The 13672-nt window shown below is 46.7% G+C and overlaps 1 protein-coding gene across 2 annotated transcripts in view; it reads right to left on the reverse strand.

The window, feature by feature from the left end:
- grin2db (glutamate receptor, ionotropic, N-methyl D-aspartate 2D, b) overlaps positions 1-13672 on the reverse strand; it is a 72683-nt gene continuing 59011 nt past the window's right edge. For both annotated transcript variants that reach the window (XM_088084430.1, XM_088084429.1), the window contains exons 15-16: positions 12210-12445; positions 1-10244 (exon numbers count right to left, since the gene is read on the reverse strand). In XM_088084430.1, coding sequence (XP_087940556.1) covers positions 7047-10244; positions 12210-12445 — 3434 coding nt within the window. In that variant the 3' untranslated portion in view covers positions 1-7046. The remainder of the gene's footprint in view (positions 10245-12209; positions 12446-13672) is intronic.

Here is a 13672-nt window from a genome sequence, read left to right on the forward strand (position 1 = left end):
TTAATTAAAGAGAATCATATTTTATGAAGCAATTCTCAGGAAGTAAGTGCAGCACTGACCCTCCAGCCCCACCCCAGACAGACAATGTCAAATAAACTAACACATTTAAATTAGGGCATAGACCAGACCAGTCTGGGCTAGGAGCAACATCACCCTACTAGCAACCCGCCTTAGCAACCCGTAAGTAGGCCTATAGTGTTGGCGAGGTTACTAGAGCAGAACTGGGCCTTTGTACAATGCTGAAAACACACACACACTGGTTTCTGTGGGTATATGTGCCCTGTCACTGATGTAGGACAACGGCTTCACGGTGCAACATGCAGACCCTAGACCTGGTGAGTACAACGTGTGGCACTCCTGTGTTTCCTTGATATAATTCATGGCCGATTCAGCCGATGAAGACCCTGTTTGAATTCTGGAGCACCACACGTACTGCTTCCCAGGTAACGGGCCAATAGAGAGAGGGGATGAGCTTGAGGCTGCACTAAGATCTCTTTACAAAGTCAGGCACGAGACTGCCCTGGAGCACGCTGCACTAGGCTGGACTGGACTGTTTGGTACATACACTTTGACCAGACAGTAAATCTGATAAATCAAAGCAGATTAGGACAACGAGGTAAATCAAAAGACGAGCAAGTCAGGAGAATAAAACAAATTGAACCCGACTACGCTAAACAGGAAGTGATGGATCAGAACAGGCAGGACAGTGCAAAGCAAAGGAGGACTGTACAGGAAACATGATGGATAGAGCTCAAACAGGCAGAGCACTGCAGTTCCTAACCAAATGTCTGAACCACATTTTGCACAAAAGACTCAAGAATTAGAGTCGCTGCGTGGTGTGCATTGTGTGAGAGTGTTTGTGAAGCCACATGTGCGACTGTGTGGGATGATCGGACTACTTGAGGCGATGCTTTAGACTGCAGCTTAGTGCAGGCTAGAGGAAGATGAGGATCATTGGCTGAGTGATGTACGCATTGTGTGTTAAATATGCATGCACAGCAAAGTGTGTGTATGTGTGTGTTTTATCAGAAATAGCGGAAGAGGGGAAAACAGGAGAAGAGTACTACAGAATCATGCTGCAGTGGGTGTCCACAAATGATAACATGCAGTACACATACAGTAAATGGCGTGTACCCCTCTCAACATAAAAAAAACACGTGCAATAATAGACACACACAAGTAAAGATGCAGAAACACACTTCTGTTCTCACTGGTTTGAGGCTGATTACATGCAGGGCAGCACAAACTGATGATTTAAAGATTAGGGTGATCAACATGAAATCGAAACGTTATCATCAACACTTGAAGCCAAAACCAGTCCAGTCTAGATCAGCATCAGACACTTCACCACCGTGCTGCCCCTGAGCACTTTTTGAAAAATGTCACCTCACATTGACTGAGGGATAGGTCTTTTTTTAAGTTCGGTTGTATAAGTTTTTACTTATAGACAGTATTTTATAGACAGCAGATGTCACTCAGCTCGCCCCCAGTTTGGAGAAGCAGGCTGGAGTCTGACATGGAAGCTAAGTGATGTACTGCTGTGGATGGGGGACAGCAACAAAATGTATTTAAGCCACCTAAAAAAAGTTCCACCCAAAAAAAGTCAACATCATTAAGCGTGAACTATATTGAAAGTATTTTCACTGCTTTTCCACAGGGAAGCCTTTAATGGGTTGAGTTACTCAGCTATGCTCTCATCAATGCCAACAGACTTCATTAAGAAAAATTATAATTTTACTTCGTTGAACACAGGAGCTGCTGGTCTGCTGCTGCTTCCATCAGTTAGTTTGTGTTATTGTTTGACTTTGGTGAATCCAAACTAATCTTTTAAAATACCAAAGCCACACAATAACACAAACAAAACAACTGTTTGAGGCAGCGGCAGACCACTGGATGGAGGTCAGCAACCAAACATATTTTAGGTACCTAAAAAAGTCCAATTCGAAAAAAATCAATAAAAGTTTAAATGTATGCTTAATATATAGTATACCTTATTGTAAGTCATTTCCACTAGGAAAATTAAGATGTTAAATTGCTCTCTTCAAAGCTAGACTCCACTGAGAAAAACAGAGATTGAACGTCACTGAACACGAGTTGCTGGTCTACGGCTGCTTCAATCAGTTTGTTTGTGTTATTGTTCGACTTTGACGTTTAAAAGTTTAGTTCGGATTAACCAAAGTCACACTATCTGATTGAGGCAGCAGTAGACCAGCAGCTCATGTTTTCAGCAAGCTACAATTACTGTTTTTCTCTGTGGCTTTGACGAGACCATAGATGGGAAACTCAGGCCATTAAAGGTGTCCCCGTCGAAACAGGGTGTCTGATGGAAAGGTAAAATAGTGAAAACAATAGAGCTTCCCCTTAGAATTTTGTTGGACGTTTTGCTCCCCAAATAATGCTAAGGAGCAAAACGAGTAAGGACTCTTGACGTTGACGCTACTCTTTGGTGCGGGCTGCTGTGGACACAGGCAACGACACAAAGGTAGAGAGAAAATATTGTCTTCTCTCTTCTGCTGAGAAGTTGTGAATTTAATACGACAGTCACCGGCTTCAGTGTGATATCTAGTGTCCATGAATGCTGCTGTCACACTTAATGTCCCACTGAGCCTGCTCAAACTTTAAATCTTATTCGTATTGAACAGCCAAATCTGACTCGACTGGCATAATTATGATTCAGGTACAGCCCTCAGTATAGCATACACTTAGTCTGATACAGATTTTTTGGGGGACTGGGACTTTTTTTTTAGGTGGCTAAAGTAAGTTTTGTTGCTGGCCCCCATCCACAGTAGTACATTGCTTAGCCTCCATGTCAGACTCCAGTCTGCTTCTCCAAATTGGGGGCCCGCCACCCGCCATCTACTGTATATAAAACACTGACTAAGAATAAGCACAACATACAACCTCACTTCAAAAAATCCGAACTGTCCCATTACGGTCAGGACTGAGCAGAGGGGAGCATAGCAGATCTTATACCAGTGCTTTGGGGAAAGTGAAGGACATTATGCTATATTACCCAGCAGGCACCAGGTGGTGGCGGTGCAGAGGACACCATGGCAACGCCATGAAAATGCCATGGCAACACCATAGCAACTGTGGCCTCATTTGCTCGCTGGTGGTGTGGTACAGCCCAGACTTGCTACAGTGGCATGGTCGTCAGATACACACTTCAGTCACATCAGTAATAGTAACATTGTTCATTAATTATTTCATCAATCAATTAATTGATCATCATCATCAACAATCAGTCAAAAGGAGCAAGAACACAGTATCTACTGGTCTCTGTTTTTTGCTAAGTGAGAGACAGACAGAGGAATGAGCTGATTTAAAACGAAAGTGATCAAAGGAAAAAAAGCAGGAGGTCAATGGATGGGTTAATTAACAAAGAGATGTGACCACCATGTGATGAAACTCTAAAAGAGGAGAGGTGGAGAATGTTCATAGCTTGTTAATGAAAACCAGGAGAAAGAACCGCAGAGGAGAGAGCAAACGAGACAGCAGACTGTGTGAGAGAAACATACTGATGTGTAAAAGCAGCGAGTGTGGAAAAAGTAATGTTAGGTAGTACGAGAGGAGTGACAGACTGATAGCTATAGTAGATACAGATGAATAGAGAGTTTAGACTTTTACTTGTCTTTTTTGTCACAGGCACTAATGTCTTCACAGTCATATAGGAGGAATCGAAATTCAAAAATGATTTCAGTGTCTAGAATCGCTACAAAGCTAAAACATTTAAAACTATTTCATCTAACACTTCCTCCAAATATACCAAACTTAACTAATATATATATACCTGTATGTATATATATGTATATATTTATTTGTACATATATATTTCTTTATAGATAAATGATAGAATTCAAATGAATACAATAAAATATCTCAGTTAAATCACAGTATAACATGGTACATTCTCAAAAACATAGTATATTTTAATATATTCTTTTTTCTCAGCGTAAAATAAATTAAATCAAACAAAAATAAGCCAGAGGGTTTTTAAGAGTCACTTCTGTTCATGCAGTCACAGACTTAAGTATTAGCGCCTCGATAGAAATCAATAATGCTCAATGACATACCAGGTTTAAGCCCTGTTGATTGGTTGAAAATGACTGTGTTCTACTACACAGGAAGCAGTCGAACTGGTGCCGTAGTTTCCACTGTTGGGGTGCAGAGTAGAGCGAGCTTACTACCTCACGCAAAGGTGGCTGCCCTGGGTCCTAAGCATTTGCTACAATTGAACTACACAACCCTCCCCCCACCACAAATCTTTGAGATTTCATTCAGCTAAACATGCAATGATTCTGGGGCTTTCCAAAGGGATGAGGGGAAACGCCAAAAGCATTTCTCGAAAAACAAAAAAACAAAGACAGATTTTAAAAAAGTTGCCCCACGCAGACCTAGAAAAAAAGCAATCCATGTGCAGATAAAAGGTACAGTCTGCCCCCTCATTGAAAGGCAAAGGAGTTAAAAGGGGAATTGAGAAGGTCAACTAACCCTTCGATCTGTGACGACATGCACAAACACAACGCACAGTCCCTCACATAGCAGGTCAACTCCCTCCCACCCCCCCTCCCCCCTCCTTCGAGCCAATTATCAACAGCATCCAAAAAGCTACAAAGTCTAAAAGTAGGTGTTCTTTTGCTACATCATGTCAAAGCTACATTCAACTACAATAGAAGAAGAGCTGGGCTGTGGCTGGTCTTAGTGTGAGAAATGAGGTGGACACGTTGACCTTATGAAAATGAAGAGTGTATGCATTGCAACGTTGGCACAGTTTACACAGTCGATGGCTTTTGGCACAGCTCACACAAGGTACAATGCTACCGTTCACGACTCTCCCCCCGAACACGTAGCATTTCGTATTCATATTGGTCAGCCAGAGCCAGGTGCGGCGGACTTTAACTCATTTATTACAATCACATCGGAGACCAAATTAGATTAAACCGATCCCACCTATAAGGAAATCAGTAGAGATGTGGAGCATCTGACTCGGGCTGAAACAAATGATCTGGAGGAAAAACAATTACAATGCCTCGGATGCAAACAGATGTGCCATTGCATCGGCGTCACATTGAGGGTGGGGATATTGCTCAAAGTCAAACAGTCGTCTGATAATCTTGATTATAGGAGTTATTACTGACTGCATTCAGTGAAGTCTCAGTTTTTAAATATGCACCTCGAATTGGAACTTCCACAGTTTATTGTTCAGTCTTATTTGCCGAAAGGAAAAAGTCCAAGTACCTACAAGTTCCTCAGCACAAGTGTTTGTTATTTGAATCTTGGTAACAGTGAATTTTATTGTCCATAATAGCGATATGAGTTAACATATATTACCTGTAGATTGTGCAATTACAACTATGGCACGCATGTTTGAAAAATACAATGGAGAATTGTGCTTCATATAATCCATCATCTACAAACTCTGCCTACATAGAAGTGAGATACAATAATATCCTAAGAGAGCTTTTACAATGTGCTGCACTTTTCCCCCCTACTTCTTCCGAATAAATCCTGACTGGCCACATTAATAAAAATAATAAAGTTCATAGCTGCACAGCTCTGTATCATGTAGCTACAATTATTAAACTTACCACCAAGCCTCCTGCACAGACGTCTCCAAAGCTTATTTGAATATTATGCAGCCATCTAGTGCCAATTACAGATATTGCACCAATCATCCCCTTGATCCACTTACATGGTGGGTGAATTACATGTGGAAAGAAAAGATGAGGCTATATCTATGAAAACAAATTACTCGGAAAACCAATCTCGCTTTAAAAGCTGCGGAGTGGAAATTTGGCGCTGCTATTGAATCATTCCCACTTCCAACACTAGCCACATCCAGCCTCCTCTTTATTAAAACACTAACACAGTGAGAGAAATATATTGATAGAATAAAAAAGAGGGCCATGGGGAGAAAAGTCTGAGTAAGAAAGAAAAGAAAAGACGGACGTAAAAGAAAAGCTGCTACATGTCTTTTTTGTTTCTTATTGTTATTTCTCTTTTGAAAGTTCAGTTTGTTTGTTCAAATACTTTTGACGCTCAACTGTGTTCGAGCTCTGGTTGGATCAGCGGTGACATGACAAGCTCCAACAGGGAGGAGGAGAAATGGTTCCTGTTCGATCTGATTGGTTAAAAGGGTTTCTAGTAAAACATGACATCACGTAGATGGTCCTGGGGTAGAGCTAGATGGGCCTGATGGTGTCAAAGGAGGTCAAAGGGCAAATAAATAGCACTGTCCTCGCTGCCCAGTGAAAGGTGATCAGGCAGGCAGAGTGCGTGAGAGAGCTGACTGCATTGCTTTTCATATCAACTGATTTACAAAAGGGAAGAAGAGGGGGCAGTCTCTCCGACACCAAGAAGGAGTCCACCAATCCAGTTCAAAAGCCAACAGCCAATGAGGACAGGGAGCCAGAGTCTGTCGACCAAAAACTGGCATCATTTGGGAGAGGGTGGGTCTCTCCACATCCCACCGAGGTGTGTTTTCAAAGCCAGAGGGAGGGAGACGTTTTGAGCATAAATCTGTGTGTGTACGTGCGTGCGTGTGTGTGTGTGCACTCGTGCATGTGTGTGTGTGTGTGTTTGTGTGTACAAATATGACATCATTACTCACAAGTTGGAGACTACTCTTATCCATAGTTGTGACTCGGGGAGGGGAGGAGAACCGAAGATGACATCACAAAGCTCAATTCTGAGCGGAGGAGGAGTTCAGGAGCTGCGGTCCCCGGTGATGCAGCCTCGCCTTCACTCTCGTCGTCATGGGAACCATCCAAACGGATGTAGCTCACCCTGGTGTGGCGTCTCACTGTCGCCCTCACAAGAACGCGTACAATGGAGCGGGTGGCGGTAGCGTTGCTCTCACACAGAGCAGTGTTTGCAGTAGAACTACTGTCCAAGTTAGTTCCCGCGGTGATAGTCGCTAGTTGATTCCCGATGGTCACCAAGGCGGCCATGTCTCTGGTGTCGTCCCTGGCTCTGGCTGCCATGGCGCCACGGTTCTCAACAGCAGTGGTGCTCGCTCCCACGTCTCCCTCTCTCCTCTCCCCCTGTCATACCTCGCTCTCCAGGCTGGAGAAGTGGGCCGACCCTCGGCGTGAGCACAGGCTCTTGGCTTTGAGCGGCAGGTGGGGGGAGTAGAACCTCCGTGGCTGTGGCACCGAGCGCAGTCTCTGATACTGGAGTTTGGCACTGGCCGAAGCCTGAGCCTGGCCCTGGCCCACCATCCCGACCCCTGCTGGTGGCGAGACGGAGGATGAGGAGGGCGGAGGCGGGATGGGCATCGGGAGGGAGGTGGGAGACATGGACGGCTGCTGGGGCGGCGACGGCGAGGGCTGAGGTGGATGGTCTGTGGGCTGTGTGCTGAGGCTGAGGTTAGATTGGCTGCCTGATTTGGCCTGACTGGAATCTGGTTTCGGGGGCAGAGGTTTGGGGCGAGAACCCCCGCTGAAGCTGTGGCAGTGGGGGAGAAGCTCCTCCTGGCTGTGGGAGAGCGCCGTGGCTCCTCTCTTGGAGTGGGAGGTGTGCGAGCGGCTGTGGGGGTGCGGGTACGGGTGGGGTTGGGGGTAAAGGCTACAAGAGCACATGGTGGCCCGTCCTGTTTCTTCCCCTCTGTCCCTAGATCGCCCTTTGCTCTTCCCTCCTCCACTCTTCCACTTTTTCTCTCCCTTCACAGGGATCTTGTCCATAGACCAGTATCTCCTTGGCGGAGGGAAGGCGGCGGGAGGTGGCGGCCACTGTGAGCCGAGCCCTCCGCTCCCTCCCCCTGAGCCCCACCCTACTCCTGGCCCTGAACCCCAAAAATCAGCACCGATCCATCCCTCTGCTCGAGTTCCTAACAAGGAATCATCCCGACTGTTGATGCTGCCTCCTTTCTCTCTGGAGGGGTACGTGCCAAAGAACCAGCCTCCTCCTCCTATGCCTCCTATCCCACTGCTGCTCCCCCCTGCACCTCCTTCCCAGTATCTTTCAAAACGCCCAAACTCCCCTGACGAGCCCTCATCTGAATAACTATCCTCCGCCCTGGCCCTGTCCCTCTCTGACTCAGACACCGCCCCCCTACCTACTCTCCGTCCCCTCTCCTCCACCCGCTCCCTCACTCTCTCCTCCTCTTCCTCCTCCTCATCATCCTCATCATCCTCAGAGTCCCACTCAGGGAAGGAGAGCCCTTCTCTGGTCTGTCCTTTCTCTTTTTCATAGTGCATCAACAAAGGACGCCGCTCTCCGACCCTCCCACTATCATCCCTGTCAATCCCTCCACTTCTTCTCCTCTTGGAGGATGGTATAAGCGGGTGGAGGGATGTTGGAGGAGTATTGGAATCATCACCTCTCCCATTCACCCAAAATTTGACTGATGCTGGGAGTTTGTTGAGGTTAGGGTAGCGCTTACTGGGGATACGATGTCTGGAATGAGAGCGTGAGGATTTGGGACGCCTCTCCCTGCTCCTGCCGCTGTCCTCCTGATCCCTGTCATTACCTTCATCTCCTCCTTCTCTCCGACCTCTCTCCCTCTCTCCTTCCCATGAATCTCGCCCCTTTTCCGCAAACGAGCTCCGATACTGGGTAGAGAAGGAAGAGTAGTCTTGTATTCCTTCCCTCTCTCCTTCTCCCTCCCCTTCCCTCTCTGGCTCTACATCTCCCTCCTCTGGCTCGGAGCGTCTTCCCCCTATCGATTTCTTCCTTTTCTTTGTCTTCAGCTCCTTTTTCTTCTTCTTTTTCACCTTTCGCCGCTTCCTTTCTCTCTCTCGCTCTCTCTCCCTCTCCTCCCTCTTTTTCCTCTTTTTGTTCTTTTTCTTCTTCTTCTTCTCTTTCTCCTTCTCTTTTCTCCTCTTCTTTTCCCTTTTTTGCCTCTCAGCATCCCCACCCGCTCCGCTCCTCTCTCGCTCGCTCCAGCTTGCCCACCACTCTTGGAGCTGAGACAGTTGGCTCCCGCCTCTCTCCCTCTCTCGCTCCCTCTCTCTGTCACCCCAGGATGTGCGTGGTTTCCTGGGGGGTATGGGTGGTGGCAGGCGCCCGTGGCTGAGGGAACGAGGCCGGATGATTGAGCGCTCCCTCTCCCTCCCCCTGCCGAGGAGGAGGCTCGACTCTTCTGTCAGCTCCTCGTCATCGTCGTCATCCTCTCCGTCTATTCCTCCAGTCCTGTCTCGCGTGCTCCTAGAGGAGCTGTAAGAGTAGGTGGGAGAGGTGGAGCGAGAAGATGAAGCCGATGAGGATGTGGATGTGGACGAGGTGGTTGACGAAGAGGAGGAGGACGTATAGTGCAAAGATGCAGAGGGCGAAGGAGGGGTGTAAGAGGGGCTGAGGGGTACTGGCACAGGAAGTGAGAGCGGGGGAGAGAGGGGGCGTGCCCTCCTCCCTCCTCCCTCCCTCACTCCGTCTCGTGCTCCTCCCCTCCGCCCCAGTGGCAGAATGTTCTCATACAGCGGCCCTCCAGGCTCTTTGGGCTTCTTGGGCCTCCGCTTCCTCCAGAAGGATGAGGGGAGAGGGGGAGAGGGGTGTGGCAGTGGGGGTGTAGGAGGCAGAGGGGCCTGACTCTTAGGAGGCAGTCTGGGAGTGCCAAGAGGTTTACTGGCCCCTTTCCCCTGACCTCCGCTGCCACCTCCCACCACCCTCTTCCCCACCCCGTGGTCCATGCCCTTCTCTGAATAGAAGGCCACACTAGCTGGAGGGGGCTGGGGATGGCCCCTGGGCATAGTCTTGGGGGTCTGGGACCCTGCCTGCTGCTCCATGCAGGGCCCCAGTCCCTCAGGGTCAATGGGACCATAGTATCTCTTATAGCCATCAAGTCCCCCACCCCCTCCAGCAGTTGAAGCCCAGTTTGGTGGGACTTTCTGAGCAAAGGGTCCCATGTCAGTGATGGCCCCCCTGACAGCCAACGGGTTGGTGGCTGTAGCAGATTTGGGCAGCCTCCAGCGATCCACCACAGCCAGCCTGCGGTCTGGCCGGGGCAGAAAGGTGGAGCAAGGGAGGGGTGCACCAGCGATGGGGGTGTTGGAGGGACCCAGTGCTGTCCCAGAATGCACCACGGTGGGAGGAGAGCCCGGTAGAGGTGTTTTGTAGACGGGCTGCGGTTGCTGCTGTTGCGGTGGTTGCTGCTGTTGCGCCATGGCCATGACTGGGTTGGTCATAGACGTTGAGACAACATGTGGCTGGGACGGGACTGTAACCATTGCGGTGTGGTGGTGAGCCGGCAAAGACTTAGATCCACCTGGTGCTGTTTCATCCTCGAAGCTACAGCAGCTATACATGCCCTAAAAAAGAGAGAAAGCAGAAATCAAGGACAAAGAGTCAAACATTGCTTTTGTGATCATGTAAAAACTGCAACATAGATGCAGATAAGATACCACCCATGTACAAAAGGCACTGTCTTACTGTATGTACACGAGCAACAGAAGGATAGAGAGTGAGGGGAGTGGATTAGGATGGAAATCATAAAACAGCAATCCAAATAAGTTTCCAGTTTTTATAAGAAATGCAAGATTGCTATTTTTCAGATAAACATCCATTCCTATTTATAGTACAGTAGTGCATTGTTTGGTTAATGGAATTGCATACATAAATGCATAAATTACAACGGCAGTGGTGAAAAAGGACAAATTATTATCAGTGAAGCTACAATAATCGCATGCATATGGTACAGGCTGCTTCTGTCAAGGTCACTGTCAGAGAAACAGGATATCCAGGGTGTGAGCGGAATTGAATTTCAATTAATCTCCCGAATTGACTGAGTGGAATTGAATTGACCCCTGGACCTCACACTTTCTAACACTCACACCCAGTAACAGATAAGGGCACACACAGGCGGGAACACACATGTTCTTACACATGTGTGTGCACATGGTAACGTGCACAGCATGTTGATTCCAATCACGTTGTCCTGTTAGAGTGTACAATAGTTTTGATGCATTAGATTGTAGGAACACCTTGTTGTAGCATTACAATTATGGCCTCCTTGTTTTATGCCTTCACGAACTTGTCAAGTTGCAGTCACAGATTACATCCATTTCTGCTGAAGATGTTTGAGAAGCATCCGTGTTTTCACACAGTTACAAGGTAGGCACCTAAAATTAGTATTACTAATTCAGTACCTGACCAAATGATTCCCCATCTGTTCTTGAGATATGACACTGAGTAATGGCCAGGAAAGTATTTTTGTAGAATATTATGCAGACACAGTGAAGCTGACCTTTGATCTTTTGGATTCAACGTAGCATATTTTTTTTAATCACATTTTACACAATTAGACATTTATGAGAAATGTTATTATAATTATTGTATAAATTCTTGAGTTATGGCTGAAGATGCTTTGTAAAGACATGAAGTATGACCACCAAATTCTAAACAGTTCATGCTTGAGTCCAAGTGGATGTTTGTGCTAAATTTAAAGAAATTCACTCTGGGTGTTCCTAAGATACCACACTCATAAAAATGCAAGGCAAGAGTTCGACCCTTCACCTTTGATCACCCAATTTTAATCAGTACATCCCAAACTTAAAGTGAACATTTGTGCTTAATTTGAAGGAATTTCCTCCAGCTGTTTGTGAGATATTGCATTCACAAGAGTGAGACAGACAAGATCACATTAACTTCGACCTTTGACCACCAAAAAGTAATGTGTTCATAATTAAGTCCAAGTGCACACCTGTGCCAAATTTGAAGAAATCCCCTTGAGGCATTCTTTAGATATTGCATTCGCAAGAATGAGACAGATGCAAAGTAACCTCGACATTTGACCTTTCACCACCAAACTCTGATTAATTCATCCTTACTCAGTGGATGTTTGTGCCAAATAACAAAAAAAGCTCAAGGCATTCTTGAGATATTGTATTCATGAGGATGAGACAGACAAGGTCACGGTGAACATGATCTTTGACCAATGACAACCAAAATCCAAAAATTGGCCAAGTGGACAATAGGGCCAAATGTGAAGAAACCCTCCAGGTGTTCTTGTGATGTTGCCTTCACGAGAATGGGATGGACGGATGGATTGACCGATGGACTGAGAAAAGGACAATTTCAAAACATAATGCCTCCAGCCTCTGCTATCTCCAGTGCAGAGGCATAAAAATAGTTTTAATAGGCCTAACATTAAAACATCAGCCCTGGAAATGTGGATATAAAACACTGAGACCCTAAAACACTTCTCAGAAGGTCTGCAAAAGAGTAAGACATTTGGTGTACTGGTGCAGAAAAACACTGCAGATAAAAACACTTACCCTGCTGATTGCCAGGAGAAAGTCCAATTTGCCAGAACTGGTGGCCATGCAGTGGCGCAGCTTCCAATAGACCAAGTGCTCCCAGGCAAACACCAGCAGACTGAGTCCCATAGCCACCAGCAGCATGTAGAAGACCCCGGCCATGTTGTCGATATCCAGTTTGCTGCTCATCACCTCAATTTTGTCATTATGGCAGATACCTGACAGCCAGAGGCGCTCCAGCATCTCAATCTCATCTGGAAAGAGAACGGGTGGGGGGTTCGGCAAAGATGAGGAAGAGAGGCGGGAAAAGGGAAATGAAAGAGGTTAAAAGGGGGTAAAAGTAGAGCAGAAAATAAATGAGAGAACATGGAGGGGGAAGGACATGCAAAATAAAAAGGTGAAGTAAGACAGGACAGGACATATAGGGGTTAAGGGAAGAAAGAAGGGATCATGTTGGATACAAGAAGAGTTACAGCTGCGAGGTTTGGGGTTATTTCAAGGTTGTAGAGACAGACAAAGAGACAGACAGACAGACAGATAGACAAAGACAAGGAGCAATTGATAGTGACAAGGGACACACAGGGAGACAGAAAGGCTAATAATAAGCACTAAAGTACAGGTCTACAGTATTGCTTGCTGTTTGCCCATTATCCAAGGTGACTCCTCAAGGTCAGAGGTCAGTATACAAAAAGCAGCGCTGTGTCCAAAGTAACACAGAGGAAGCAGCCTGAGACACAGAGAGAGAGAGTCCAAGACAATGAAGTAGCACTGAGAAGTAAAATGGCAGCGACAACCTAATCTCAACATTGTAACCCGGAGTAAATGAGCAGGGGAGGAGAGGGAGAGACCAGGAGCCACAGTGAGATGGTGGGATGGGTTGGACGAGAGGGAGCGGGGTAATGAGAGAGTTGGGAAGAATGTTTTACAAAGAGAGAGAGAGAGGCATTCTTTCTCTGTCCACGAACGCATCAGGGGAAATGAGACAGACAGAGAGACAGAGAGAGTTAGAGGGGGCTGGAACAAGGGAAGCAGAGATGGAGGACGAGAGGCTGAGATTGTGTCATTATGACAAACAGCAGGAACACTCCTCAGCTTGAAGAGGATGAGAGGAGAGGAAAAAATGTGAAGTGAGAGAGAGACGATGGGAAGGGACAGAGACAGAGGCAGAGGGAGGAGATCATAATCATTTAATTGTGCTGGAGGGATGGTCCGAATCTCCATCAAGGTGGTAAGCTCTGGAGGATTTGAGATTCCCATCTGTTAACCTACCAGGAACCACTCTGCCTTTTCACTTATGATCTCGCCGGCCTAACGAATCCGAGCCGCCCTGCTAAACCTGTCATTGGCTGCGGGGGTTGCTGGCGTAACCATAGTGATGGACAGCCAGAAGATGCATCAAATGATTCATGATGGAATTAAAGAGGCGTATTCTCCAACAGAACTCGTAATGAGAGCTTTCTGTTACACTAATAGCAATGGCG

Source organism: Plectropomus leopardus, chromosome 11 (assembly GCF_026936395.1).
Source record: "Plectropomus leopardus strain MGB_pleo_1.0 chromosome 11, ASM2693639v1, whole genome shotgun sequence".
NCBI classification, from domain to species: domain Eukaryota; kingdom Metazoa; phylum Chordata; class Actinopteri; order Perciformes; family Serranidae; genus Plectropomus; species Plectropomus leopardus.